At 43.0% G+C, this 14,675-nt stretch overlaps 2 protein-coding genes across 2 annotated transcripts in view; one reads left to right on the top strand and one right to left on the bottom strand.

The window, feature by feature from the left end:
* Window positions 1–6,876, bottom strand: part of SKP2 (S-phase kinase associated protein 2) — a 31,701-nt gene extending 24,825 nt beyond the window's left edge. Inside the window, exons 1-2 of the mRNA XM_061187706.1 lie at window positions 6,631–6,876; window positions 5,851–6,122 (exon numbers count right to left, since the gene is read on the bottom strand). Coding sequence (XP_061043689.1) covers window positions 5,851–6,122; window positions 6,631–6,674 — 316 coding nt within the window. The 5' untranslated portion in view covers window positions 6,675–6,876. The remainder of the gene's footprint in view (window positions 1–5,850; window positions 6,123–6,630) is intronic.
* Window positions 6,877–6,994: 118 nt separating this feature from the next.
* Window positions 6,995–14,675, top strand: part of LMBRD2 (LMBR1 domain containing 2) — a 40,815-nt gene continuing 33,134 nt past the window's right edge. The window contains exons 1-2 of the mRNA XM_061187705.1: window positions 6,995–7,190; window positions 7,500–7,691. The gene's annotated coding sequence lies outside the window, so the exon portion shown is untranslated. The remainder of the gene's footprint in view (window positions 7,191–7,499; window positions 7,692–14,675) is intronic.

Here is a 14,675-nt window from a genome sequence, read left to right as displayed (position 1 = left end):
GTGTCCGTGTCCTAAGTCGTAGCATCCTGTTTTATAGATGAGGAAGCTTGTGTTAGTGGGGTTATTAATAAACCTCACCGAGGTGCTATCAACGATTAGGTGGCAGAGCCAAGAGGCCAACGTGGGTCTCTTCTGTGTGTTTCCAAACCCCACATCCTGAGGTGAAGGCACAGAGCCACAGAGGAGGATGCCTGAAGGCTGGCCAGGTGGCACGGGGCACAGTACCTGCAAAGGAATGGCACGGCCCTGTAGGTGTTTGGGGGGATGAGGCTAAAGACAGAAACCCGGGGACAAAGGTGGTGTCCTCTGTCAGCACACGAGCAGTCTTGGAGGTGGGGGGGAGGGGCTTCACGAGAAGATGTAACTGTGACTAAAGGGACAGGTCACACAACCAGCAAAGGGCCGAGTGGGAATCCAAATCCAGGTCTGACTCCGAATCCTGCCCTCTTGCTACCCTAGGATTCTCTCTCCTATTCTGAGTACTTAATTTTCTACAAGTTTTTTAAAAGGTGAGAATTAAATCTGACTTGCTACGGAAAAAGGTATCTATCAGGGCTTGGGAGGGAGGGGAGAGGGCAGAGGGAGTAAGACAGAGATGCCGAGAGCTCTCAGCGGTTCAGCGAGCAGATGCAAGGCGCAACGGCCGAGAAAATGCACAGCCTCTGCGAGCAGCCAAGTACCCAGGGCTCCATGGAGCCGATCGCAGGACCACACTGACACGGATTCTAGGGCCCCTGGTAGGGGTGAAGGCCAGGGGGCGGGGCAGGGGGCGTTTCACAGCCTGAAACTGGGTACTGTTCCAGCAGAAGAGGCAGAGTCTGTCTTCATGTAGCTGCCCCAGGGGTTGGTATCCAGGCTTGGGATATGCTTAACCTAATTTTACTTGCCATATTTAATTCTCAAAACATCGACCATCTGTTTCCTGGATTCCTGACTACACTGCTGCCTGGTCTGTCTGCCCAGAGAGGATGAGAAAGTCCAGAGCAAGTCTTTCTTCCACTCACCTCTTCTAAACCCTCCAAGGCTGCACACCAGACCTGCACAGTAAGGAAAAGAATTAACCCCACGGACTCTAGTCTTCAACGACATAGAAGCAGTTAAACATACTTCGGAGCCATGGAAGGTGAAAACTGGCCAGATCCACAAACTTGCTAGTCACCACCCTCAGCCACCAGTATCACCACTTATTCCTCTGGTGTAAAGGCAGCTGTCCACTTCTGTACCCTCATCACTTCCCATGCCTCTTAAAGTCCTCTGGAAACAGTGCTTGTTGAAGAGTTTTCGATGCATTAGGACTTTGCAGTACAGGTAACATCTTACTTGACATGTTTATTTCTTGGAACATCACCTACACTCAGATGCAAATTCAAACTCCAAAGTCATCTCAATCTTTGATCCTTAAAGTCACCCGTCTCTTTAAGCAAAGATAAACAATTATATGTGAAGGATAAGCAGCTACAGGTACTCACATCTACTGTTTTCTGGGGTTTTTTGTTTGTTTGTTTGTTTTTTAAGGGCGGAGGCTCACCTCATGTTCATGCTTTTGCTAGCTTGTTTTAAGTATTAACAACCCATGCTTCCTTTCTGGGAAACTACAAACAGATTCTGCCATCCAGGATGAGGTTTCCTTCCTCTTCCTACAAATCAGGAAGAGAAACACTAGACCACGCTAGCGCTTGGTATTTTGGGTTTTTTATTTTTATGTTTTGGCTGGCTAGACAAAACTGAAAAAAGCAAAACAGGAAAAAACTAAAACAGGGGTCCTCGATGACCCCCCTCAACCCCATATTTCTATGCTCAACCCTGGGATGTGGGAAGAGTAACTAAGAAACCATGGAAATTGGGATTTGGAGAATTAAGTACAGGGTACAAGCTCTAGGAGAGCAGGATCTTTGGTCCGTTATGTTCACTGCTGGATCCCCAGTCTCTAGAGTGACGCTCCATCAACATTTGCTGAATGAATGAAAGGAAGCTAGAGGGCAAAGAAAGGTGCCTGGGAGGGTCCTGTAAAGGCTCTTTCAGAGCTGAGTTTTGGGAGCTGCGGGCTGAGATTCATTGGTGAGTCATGAAATCAATTTATTTGACGAGCATTGTTTTGAAAGAATGGAATGGAAGAGAATAGGAAATATCTTAGTAAGGAGAAATCTAGTTTTGTGAAATTTTGGTTCCAGATACACACCCAGCATTGCAACGTAAAATATATTTCTTATTGGTTATTAAAAAACAAAAAAGAAAGAAAGAAAGAAAGGGAGAGAAAGGAGGAAAAACATTTGCCTGGGGATATTGAAAAGCAGATTCCCAGGCTCAATGCAGGACGTCTGGGATCAGAATCTCTGGAATTTTGCACTTTGAACATGTTCCCTTGGGGATACCAGCAGGCTCTAAACTTTGGAGTCTCCAGTCTGAAAACCACTGTGGGGCTTGGAATCTGAAGCAGTTTAACAGCCACAGGAGAGCTGATCAACAAATCAGTTCAAGAGCGTTTCCACGGCTGTGCCCTGTTTGGGAGGTCGGGGGTGGGGAGATGGGGGGTGCAGAAGACAGGGGACCAGGACAGGCATTTAACAACCATGAATAAAATGCAGTTGTTCTCTTTCTGTCCGTTACTGACCTCATCACTGGGCCATTTCCTCCTCCCGACTCCTTCTACACACTCACCCCAAAGGTCAATCAGACCTGTCCTGGTATGGGTTGGCCACAACATTTTCGTCTTCCAAACTAAACAGATGAAGAGGATTTAGTCACCAGATGTGAGCCTGGCTTGGGGCCGGCAGAAAAGCGAGACTGCCGAGTGAAGAACCAAGAACAACTCACACAGCCCAGGGCCACTGTCATCAGATAGCGATGGAAAGCAGGTGTGGCCTGTTCCAGCCGAATCCTGCAGCGCTCTTAGCCACCTGTCCCGACAACTGCAGACAAAACTCGCTTGAATGATGATCCAGCACCACTGGAGGCCCAGTGGGAACTCTCTACACCAGCTGTCCCTCCCCCTGCATCCCTGGCTCTGCCCCTCCCTCTCCACACCAATTAACCCATCTCTACTGTGCGCAGCTCCACGCACAGACACAGCATAGAACTGGTTTCCCTCCCTGCCTCTCTCTTGGGTCACAACAAACATAAAACTCACGATTTTTTTCCTCTCACTTCAGATAAATATATATTTTTGAAGTCAATTTTCACAGTCTAGACTCAGTGACTGGACCATTTCCAGATCCTTCTCTCTTTTCTCAGAGCCTCTGCTTTGCTGAGTAGAAGGAGGAAGCGCGTCTATGTCCAGTAGGGATCACCATGGAAGCTCTGGGTCATTCTGGCACAAGGGGCTCCCTCCCTCTGGCCTCCTAGAGCATCTGCTGCCTGAACCACTTAGCAGCTGCTACTGCACGCTACTGCTGCCATCTTTTGCTGTGAGCTTCTCTTACTATGTATTCTCTTTTCTCCTCAACTTGACTTGCAATTTCCTAGAAGACGGCAGCCATCCCTTGATCTTCTGTCTTGTTTCCATAATGCTTTGCTTTAAAAATGTCATTTGTATGTCCACCTGTGTGTGTGTGAATGTGGAAGGACACACAGCAATCACTCCATGTCAGAAGCTATCAGCACTGGACAAAGTCATCAAAAGCTGCTCATCTTAGCAGGAAGTGTCTTTCACCACATTTGGTTAGTCAAGCACCAAATTGCTCGTGCTGCATTCCAGACACTAAAAATAGCAGTGACATTCAATTTTGAAGCAAAAAGATCTACGCGAACAGGATTAAGGACAAAAGACAAGTGAAGTAGCCTCTCAACTGGGTGTCATTTTGTCCACCAAATTAACTGGATTTACTTGTTGAGTGTTATGTGCAGGCAGCATGCTAAGGGCTTTATGTATACTCTTTCATTTAATCTTCACAGTAACCCATGAAGCGGGTATTACTATTCCATTTCACAAAGAAACTAAGGAACAGGTAGCTCAAACAACTTCCCAAGGTTGGTAAACAGCACAATTGGAATTTGAAGCCAGATGTGCCTGACTTCACCACAATCCGTCACTGCCTTTCTAATTAATCCAACACCAAATATAGATCCTCATAACTTGAAGGTTCTCTTTCCCTAAAGAAAAGGTCAAAAGCCAAAAAAACAGATTTTTTTTTTAAAGCAAGCGAGCAACCAACCAACCCATCAACCTTCCTCAAAGAAAGCCAGATAGGGGAATTCAGGAATATACTTATTTACCTTGGCTCTGCAAGACTTCATCTTTATTTCTTGACTCTGTCTCTTCTTCTCCATCATGACCCACCCAATTTCAGTTTAGACTGTGATCACCTCTTCTACAGACAATTTCAAAGTCTCCTAAGTCTGTCCACTCTAATGTCAGGATCTATCCAGAAGCTGACCGCTGCTTATACTACTCCCACACCTCTCGACAAGTCTCTAAGCTTCTATCCTCAACTCCCCAAAGTTTAGTCTCAACACATCAGTGTGTCCTTTTAAAAGGTCACATCACAACTCTGCTCAATAGCACCTCTAGCCCGTCTCCCACTACTCTCCCCTTTGCTCATCCACTCTGGGAATATGGCTTCCTTATTGTTCCTTGAACAAACATAACATTCCTCTGCCCCAGGGTCTTTGCACTAGCTGCTCCCTCTGCTTGGGGCTCTCTTCTCCAAGATATTTGCGTGGCACATTCCTTCATCTCCTTTAAGCCTTTGTTTAAAGTTCACTGTCCGAGCGAGGCTTTCCCTTAATACCCTGCAAACCAGCTTCCCACACCAGGACCTCCAATCCCTCTTGGCTTGTTCTATTTTTGTTTTTAGCCATAGCACTTATTCTCATATACTACATACCAGATTTATGTTAACGGCATCCTCCCTCTAGAACAGAAGCTCCATGAGGGTAGAAATGCTTTTGTTTTGCTCACTGCTGTATCCCCAGCACCTAGAACAATGCCTAGCACACAGAATGTGCTCAGCAAATATTTGCTGAATTAATGTTTTACATGGCTTGCCAGCAAGAAAAACTGATAACCCCGGGTCAATGCACTATGTTTACCCTATGGCTTTGAGTACTCCCGGGGCTCTGATCCACTCTGGGAGGCATTTATTCACCTGCTTGAAAAGCCTGGGAACTAGGAGCTATTAAGAGGGGAATGATGTGGTGAGTTCTACATTTTAATCAGTTCACTCTAGCTCTGGGGGATGGATCTGGGGAGGATAAGGCTGGAATTATGAGTCCATTCCAGTAATCAGGCAAGAGATGATGACAGCTTGAGAAATATTTAGGAGACAAGAGGGAAAGATTCAATGATTGGTTGGATGTTGGGGGATGGTGGGAATCTGACTAACCTTCAGGTTTTGGGGTTGGGGAACTGAACAGATAACACGGTTAGTAATGAAGACAGAGCATCCAGAAGAATCCCACTTGGGAACGGACCTGGGAAGATAAGTCTCCTCCCCTTAGTTCAACATTCACTTTAGCAGCCCCTTGACAAATAACTAAAGTGATTACAGCAAAAAGCTCAACCGGGGCTACAGAGCAGCAGAATATAAACAAAAAGAATCCTAGAGGATCATCGCTTTGTTCCCAGTTGTCAGTGGCAATGAGCTGGCCTTTGACCAGGCAGAGTCCCTCCTAAAGAAAAAGTATGGAGTGTCTTTTCATGGGTTAAAAGTCGGTCGTGTCCCTTAAGAGATACACATACCAACATTTCTGTAAACTTCAGAGACAATGAGTTGTCCCATTTCTTTGGAAAATAACTTCAGAATTCAGCAATTTTAAAAGGGCCCCATCCTAAAGGCCCTTGAACAAAGGTTTACCAACAAAATAGTTTAATCCACCACTTACTGGACAGATAGTTTTACCCTCATACCTTACCTGGAAAGTTCTCTCGATTTAGCTTAGGTCTGCGGACAATCACAAAGTCCTTGTCATTCCCTTTGCTCTTCAGCCGTTTTCGTGGGGGGCTCTGCGGGTGGCCCAGGTTTGAAAGCAGTTCCTGGGGGATGTTCTCACTGTCCACCTCCTCCTTCTCCAGGGCGGAGACCCCCATGCCTGAAAGCAGTTCAGAAGTCTTGCTACAATCCCATCCCCACGTGAAGCTGGTGGTAACGTTGCTACTCTGGTCGGGAATCTCCTGGAGGTGTTTCCTGCAGAAACGCACAATAGCCCCACGTTCCTTTCAAAAACACACCCGTAAATAATTCCAAGGTAGGCCTAAAGGAAGCTGCAAGTTATGCATTGCAGAAAACTTTCACAGCAGCTAACTGAATTGCATTTCTACGCGCCGGCGGCGAATTCCCAAGAATAAAAGAGAAAATAACCAAACAAATCGAACACATCGAAAACTCTTTTCGATTTACGATCATGCAGAAGGCCTCAAGAATTTCTTAAAGTGGAAGGAACAGACAAGGAAAGAGGGAGGGCAATCATACAGTGATTGAAAACAGCAGCCGGAAAGCCCAATAAGGGAAGCCAAATAAAATCGCACGCTGATCACCGCGCTAAAGCATCCACCCATCCACGTTTTCCCAAAGAAGAGGCTAAGCAACCATTCACATTACAGCATTACTAACAATACTAGCAAGTAGCAAAATTCGCGGCCTAAAAGAATTAAGACGGTCCATTCATGTCTGCCCCTTTTTGCAATCGGTTTACCTGTGCATGGCGTCCGCAGGTTCGGGAGTTTTAAATGCGTGCATTAATTGCAGAGGTGCCCGCCTCCCGGATTCCCGCTTTGGCGCGCGGCGGCGCACTGCGTGCGGCTCCTACCCCCAGCAGCTAGACCCGCGAACTCTATCAACGTTCCATCGCCGCCGCGCGCGCAGAATTCTTCTGCCCGCTCTCCTCCGCGGCCGCCGTCTGCGGCTCCGCTGCCTGCTGGGAATTGTAGTGTCGGCCCTGCCTGGTAGTCCGGCTGCCTCGCCACTACTTCGTTTCCTTGCAGCTTTGCCCGCCTTCAGGATACCCACAACCCCCTGCGGCTGCGGGACAGGACAGCCCACAGGGTAGGCGGGGAAGCGGAAGCGGGCGGTACTCCGGCTGACTGGGAAATGTCAGCTGCTTGATTGGGGTCGGGTTTTCCTTTCCCCGGACCCCGCAGGCCTTCAGGTGACCGCCACCGCCGTCGCCAGGGAGCGTGGGTCCCAGACCCTGGACGGCTGTGGCGGACGCGGGGTTTCCCGGTCCTTCTGGACGCTGTCTGGCGTGATCGGACGGTGAGCCTGAGGGGGAGAGCGTGAGGCACTTTGGGGTCTGGGGCGGAGCGCGGGCGGAGAGAGAGGGACCCCGGAGACCCAGAGAGGCCGCCGCCGCGGGGCCCACGTCCCCGGCAGCGGAGTGGAGGCGGTGACCCGCTCCGCCGGCCAGGTGAGAGGTTGCGGCCGCGGGCGTCACACCTGCTCGCCCCGCTGCCCGGAGCTGCGTTCTCCACCGGGGAGAGGACGGCCCTTAGGGCTAGGTCTGTGGACAGGATCCTTTCTTCATCTGTAAAATAGGCACTGTGGCAAGCGACGCTCATTTCACAGGCTTGGAGTCGGGGTCAAATCGGATAACGCGTGTGAAAGCGCTTTGTAGACGAAAACGCTGTTCAGACGAGAGGCGGCGGTTTAATTTTAGGACAACAGGAGATCACGGTGGTTCCTGTGTGCAGTGGCAACGCTGAGCATCCCCTTGCAGCCTCGAGAAGGCTCATACATGCTAACATGAGAACAAATAAGGTGAGTAATTGTTTGCAAAGGGCTTTCAGTGCAACGCTAGGCGCCGCCAGCAAAGCCATTCGGTTGCTCACTCTCAACCGGCTTTCTGTTTGCCTCGCCTCCTGAAAGCACGCTGCTTTTAGCCTCTGTCCGCGGAGAAGAGTTTGGAGCTGGTTGGAGTAGAGAGAGTGCCGTACTCCGGGTAGGATGACCGTGCGAAATGCATTAGGCAAACTGTACTGTAACTGTGACCCTGGGAAAACAGTGGAAGAGAGATAGGGGAATAGCTTCCAACCCTAATAAAAATGGAGAGGATGTATAAGGTTCAGAAGTAAGCAACCCAGCGTCATAAATATATTAGAATATTACTTAAGTATGCTGTGTAGCATGCCTTTTTATTTCTTTAAAAAAAAAAAAAAAAAGCTTCGATTTACACTGGAATTAAACCTCCCTTGCTTGGGTACGTGCTTGTTTCAGGCTTGATGCTTAGCTTGAAAAATAACCACCTTTTGACAGAGGAAAACATTCATGAACCTTTAGTTTGTTCCTGAAACTAGGTGAAATTGGTGTAAAGAAGGGATCTGTTCACAGATTGAGTCTGATTGAAACCAGGTGAAGAATACGAGGCTGAATGTTCACAATTCATTAAACTAATGTTACCTGGAAAATATTTTTAAATGCAGTGTTCTGATTTTTTACATCAAGTGACCTTTAAGCAGTTACCTTCGCTTGAAATCTACGTCCTTTTCCCTTAAAATTGCAACTCAGAGGAAATATTTTTAACATAAAAAAGTTATAGTCTCCTTCAGGAAAGTGAACAAGACAGAGGCCGCTTATAAGCTAATGGAGGAGAAAAAATAAACAAGAAAAAAATATTTAAAATACCATGATGAGAATAAACAAAGTTTTGAGATATAAAGTAATTGGGAGAGGCCACTTTAGATAGAGATCTTATAGATAGGAAGTTCTAACAGATGGGATGATTCTAAATTTAAAGATGAGAAGTATCCTCATACTAGGATTTAGCCTGAGAGCTAGGGAACATTTCTAGTTTTCAGAATACTTGAAATATCTGAATTAGTGGGCACAAGGTTCTTTATAGGACTTCAGAGAGAGCCTGTCAACTTGGAAAATCAGTGTCTTCAAATTGTAGAATAGATATTTCACTAACAGTTTGCTCTGGCAGCAGAAATATTTTCGCTTACTAAAATGGGAATAATTTTTTTCTGTATTCCTTCTAATAATGGCTGTTCTCTTAATATAGTAAGTAGAAGTTTAACTTGGTAAATTGGTACTTTAATATAAGGAATTGTGTCCATTGAAGACTTGAGATTACCAGCTACATAGAGGTTGCTGTTTGGTCTTTTCAAGAACTGCATTATGATTGCTACTGATGTGGATTATTTTGTTTTCCTGATTAATTTTATTCTTTTAACCTACTCAGCACACCCCACGTCCCATTTTAGTGAGAGAGGTATACCATATTTCTAGAAGTAGAATTACTAGATCAGTATCTAGGACAAATCAATTACATTTTTTTTTATGTCTGCAAATGACATTAGAGTGAGTAATTTCTAGTACTCTTTAGAAGTTTCAGATAGAGTACAAAGTGACTTTGTAAATTGGGAAAATGTTTTTCATACAAGCGGCAAGAGCATAGTTAGTTACAAGATATTCAGTATTAGGGCATAGGACAGGCCAAAAAGGACTAGAAATTACATTCAGCTATAAGCTATGTATATAGCTTATATGTATATATATATTCAGTAGTATATTATTGTTCTTTTTGAAAATCAAATGTGACAAAAGAGGTTCTATTTAAATAGAAGTGTTATGTGCTTTTTCCTTAGTTCCATCATAGCATGAAGTAAATCTTAAGATTCGTTAGTGTATTTTTATGTTATTTAGCTTAGGTGAACAAAAGACTAAGAACAGTTACATAGCAAGAAGTTTCTATCTGCTAATCAAATTTCAAAAGATTCCTTTTCCCTCAATTAATTTTATTTTTATTTATTTATTTTTAATTTATTATTTATTTTATTTATTTATTTTTGGCTGCATTGGGTCTTTGTTTCTGCACGCAGGCTTTCTCTAGTTGCGGCGAGCGGGGGCTACTCTTCATTGCGGTGCGGTGGCTTCTCTTGTTGCGGAGCACGAGCTCTAGGTGCACAGGCTTCAGTAGTTGTGACCCGTGGGCTCAGTAGTTGTGGCACACGAGCTTAGTTGCTCCGTGGCATGTGGGATCTTCCCGGACCAGGGATCGAACCCATGTCCCCTGCATTGGCAGGCAGGTTCTTAACCACTGCACCACCAGGGAAGTCCCTCAATTAATTTTAAAGTAGATCTAAAAGATCTACTTTTTAAAGTAGTTCTCTGCAGTTTAATACTCTCTATAATGGGCAGATTGGGGCAAGAACAGAAGGGCTCTTTCGCAATTCTGATATGCTCTGTTTTCTTTTTTACTTTCCCCATGTAGATTAGAGTCATATATTATCCTTAAGCTATGGCGACCTCAAACCTGCAAAGTTAAAAAGGCTTAGTTAAATTCTATATTAAACATGACTTTATTAGCACTCTATCTTTATATATATAAAGAAATAATAGGAGAACGTTTCTACTTTGTTCATTGAAATGAAATGAGCAAATGAAAACTGAGCAAAAGAAATGATTTCAACAGGCTAAATTGCATTGAGAAAGTATGTCTGGACTGGAGCAGAGACTCTGGTATCCTAGTTGTGAGCCTGGCTCTGTAGTCAGGATGCCTCTGAATCCCCGTTCTTACCCTCTCTGTGCCATTTTCTCCTCTACTAAACAAGGATATTAACCTTTCTTACTGGGCTGTGAAGTCTAATTCGATACAGCATGTTAAGCGCTAGCACAGTGCTTGGAATCTAGTAAACTCACACAAAATATTAACTACTTGCTTTTTAAAAAAATTATTTTGTTACTAGGAAGGATTCTAAAGATTATTTTATAATTACCAAAGTAAGTCTTATAATCTCTTTACTTAAAATCTTTAAGGATCCGTTACAATTCCAGTTGTTTTCTTCTTGCCTACTTACTGGTTGCTACCTCTCTCATGCCTTGCCAAAGGTGGAACAGTTTGTATATGTCCATCTTTCTTCAAAAGGGCTGTTGCTCTTTGGAATTCACTTCACCTGGTTGGTTTGCCAACTCAGCTCATTTTTTAAGATGGCTTCAAAAGATATTATGCCTTTTTTGCATTTTTGGAGTGGGAGTTACATTCTTTTGTGGTATTCTATCTGTATCCTAAGCTGAATTCTCCCTATACCTGACATCGTTAAACATGGGATTAATGATTATCTTTGGAAGGTTTAAATTTTGATTGGTGGTAAAGAATTGTTGACTTTCATTATTTACATCTAGTTCTGATTCTTTTGATTTTTCGTTATTTGGATCTCGAGTTGTCTCCTAGTTTTTATTCACATATCTGAGTAAAGATACATATTTAAGTTAACACAGTCTGTCTGATGAATCATTAGGTCCTAGATGGGATGTTTCAGATTCCAAAATGATCTTAACCTCTAAATTTTCTACTTAAAGTGTGTTTAGCCTGAAAAACTATTATCAACCATAAAATACTCAGGAAATAGTACTCCAAGTCAGTAACATTAGCAAACTAATTATGAAAGGCATTTGAAGATAGTATTGTATAATATCTTGATGATTGGTAAAAGACTGAATTGGATTTTAAATGTTTAAAACTTTCAGAACTGATATTTTGAAAGGTAGACTGTGCCTGCATATTAGGTACTAAAATATGAGTGAATGAATTGGCATTTTGATTTTAAGTAAAATCTACTTTTGCTGCTGTGGTGTTAATGCCCACCTATGATAGCTTTATGCCTCTTTTTCATTTCTAATCACATGCAACTAAATTTGGATTTGCCTCCAAATTTTAGCATTTTCTTGTTTTATTTTTGCCTTTTAGCCTAAACACATTATTTTGATAAAGAATATCATTAGAAGGACCATTGTTGTGGTCAAAGGAATATTTGCCCTTTTGCCCCCAAGTATATTTTTGCATAGCTGCACATCGTTACCGTTCAGCAAATGATCCATTTTGATTCACCTCCATTTTGATCATTTGCCTAGAAGAATGGCATTGTCTTTCTATATGATATTGGTGTGTCAAGTGTACCTTCTTGACATGGCTTTGAGATGTGTTCTATCTCTTCACAATGGACAGAACCCAAAGGACAGATGAAGGGGTGTTTGGGCTATCTTACAGACCTAGAGAGGTAATCCCACTTTGTCACGTGAGGCAAGGGGAGCAATTTCTGTGAACATGAACATCATTTTTTGTTTTATAGGAATGAGTGTGGGTCCAAGCTGTGGTAACCACAGAGAATGAGAAACAAAAGCATTTGGTATCCATCCATTCATGGTTTTTTTGGGGTTGGGGGGAAGACCATTTAGGGTAAAGCTATGCTTTGAGACCATTGAGGCGACTAGTTATCTTCTGGAAGCACACGGTATGAAGGAGGTGGAGATTAGCAACTAGCATTTATTGAAGACCTACTCTGGAACTCCTGTTGGTGTTTTACTTTTATAACTCACTTGATCTTCATAGCAGCCTATGTGAGGTGATCATATATCCTCATTCAACAGCTTAAATTGCATACAATTACACAATTATTAAATAGAGTTGGGATTTGGAACCCAGGTTTACCGTAGTATAATAAAACATTTGTGTTTTAAAATAGTTGTAATTCTAGGCACTTGGTAACACTACAGCAAAATTTTTCATTGTCTAGTTGCTATGTGTTTTACTTTCATATTACTACACTGATTTTTAAATAGTATTAAAATGACAAAAAAACCCACTTATCATTTGAAATTAAAAGCACACACATACAAAGAAAGAGCAAGAAAGAAAATAGAAGTCATCTCTTTACTACGTTGTGGCACCACTGTTAGCATTTTGATGTATATTTGTCCATGCATATATGTGTGTTTCTTATGTATACTCCCTAAGATCCCACCCATGCCCCTTTTTACATCTCTAAAGTGTCCCTCTGGATCTCACCTTTCTTCTGGGCTGGAGGAATCTGGTGGGCCCCTTTAATCATTGTCTGTAATGGAGTCTTTCTGTTAGGTGGTCCTTGACTCAGACACAGATCCCTGCTGCCATAGGTCATGGCCAGGTTAGCGGGATTAGTGATTTATGAAACCCTTGGCTGCTTTTGTCAAAAAGGTAATGGACAACAATGAGACTGGTGGACATTTTTAAGACTTGCTGAACTATTTAGTACAAACATTTAAGTTGTTTCTATGTCTTTATGTTTAAATAATGCTGCTGTGAAAAATAATATTGTAGATAAATCTTTGTTCCCATTTTGGTTTTTCTCTAAGTTATTTGAAGAAGTGTTGCTAGGGCCACAAGGATATATACCTTTTTTAAGTTCTTTGATACATAGTGCCAAATTGCTGTCCACCCTGGCAATGAGGGTTTTTTTAATACACCAAACTTGAGTTGTCCAATCTTTATTTTTATTAGATTTTAATTGATAATTATTTTATGAATTTAATATACAAATAACTAAATCAGATGGAGAATACAGCACCCCTAGCTTTGAACAGAAAATTATTCAGTTGAAACAACTAAAACAGGCTATAGGAATTAGTAAAGAACCTTGGAAACTACTATCATTCTGGACCGTAAAAGAAAAATTCCTTATTTGAAATTAGGTACAAGGTCAAAGATATGTACTTTAAAACTATTATTTTCTCATCTCAGGTTAGGGAAATCCCAACTTTCATTTCTAGTTTCATGGGACCCCCTAGGCATAACCTTGTGTCATAACAAGGCAACAAGTGTTCAGTTTGAACAGAAATAAATGGTGTGATGAACAGAATAATAGACCCCCAAGGATATCTATGCTTTAACCCCTGTGGAACCAGTAAATATGACTAGATTATCCAGGTGGGCCCAGTGAGATCAGATGAACCCTTAAAAGCAGAGCTCTCTTCAAGCAAAGGGCAGAAGAGAAAGTTAGCAATTTCAAGCATGCGGAGGATTTGACAAGCCATTACTGGCTCTGAGGTATATAGGGCTGCATGCAAAGACTAGAAAGAAGCCTCTAGAACTAAGGGCAAATGCTAGCTGACAGCCAGCAAGGAAATTAGGATCTCAGTCCTATAACCATAACAAACTGAATTTTACCAACAGCCTGAAGGAACTTAGAAATGGATTCTTCCCCAGAGTCTCCAGAAAGGGGCCCCTGCTGACACCTTGATTCCAATATTGAGAGCTCAGTTGAGCCACACTGTGCCTAGACATCTGACCCACAGAAACTATGCAATATCTAACCTTCAGAAACTATGACACGTGGGTGTTGTTTTAAGCCACTAAGTTTACAGTAATTCTTTACAACAGCAATAGGAGACGAATACACTGAGTATGGGAAGAGATGTAACCAAATCATTTCTTTATACTAGAATAAAGGATCCATAATTCTGTTTATTCACTATAACATTTAAAAGTACTGACTATGGGGCTTCCCTGGTGGCGCAGTGGTTGAGAATCTGCCTGCCAATGCAGGGGACACGGGTTCGAGCCCTGGTCTGGGAAGATCCCACATGCCGCGGAGCAACTTGGCCCGTGAGCCACAACTACTGAGCCTGCGCGTCTGGAGCCTGTGCTCCGCAACAAGAGAGGCCACGATAGTGAGAGGCCCGCGCACCGCGATGGAGAGTGGCCCCCACTTGCCGCAACTGGAGAAAGCCCTCGCGCAGAAATGAAGACCCAACACAGCCAAAAATAAATAAATAAATAAATTAATTAATTAAAAAAAAATTATAAAAAAATAAATAAATAAATAAAAGTACTGACTATGAATCAGACTGAAAAACTGACAGCTGTTGTAAAAAAATTAGTAACTAGCAGCAAATTTATAACTGATTGTGTTGTTTGCTTATACCCATAATCTTATTACGTAACTATTATCGGTGTTTCCACACATTTCATTGTTGTTCATTCAT

The sequence above is a fragment of the Eubalaena glacialis genome, chromosome 4, assembly GCF_028564815.1.
Source record: "Eubalaena glacialis isolate mEubGla1 chromosome 4, mEubGla1.1.hap2.+ XY, whole genome shotgun sequence".
In the NCBI taxonomy this organism is placed as follows: Eukaryota; Metazoa; Chordata; class Mammalia; order Artiodactyla; family Balaenidae; genus Eubalaena; species Eubalaena glacialis.
This window is presented reverse-complemented; position numbering and strand designations above follow the sequence as displayed.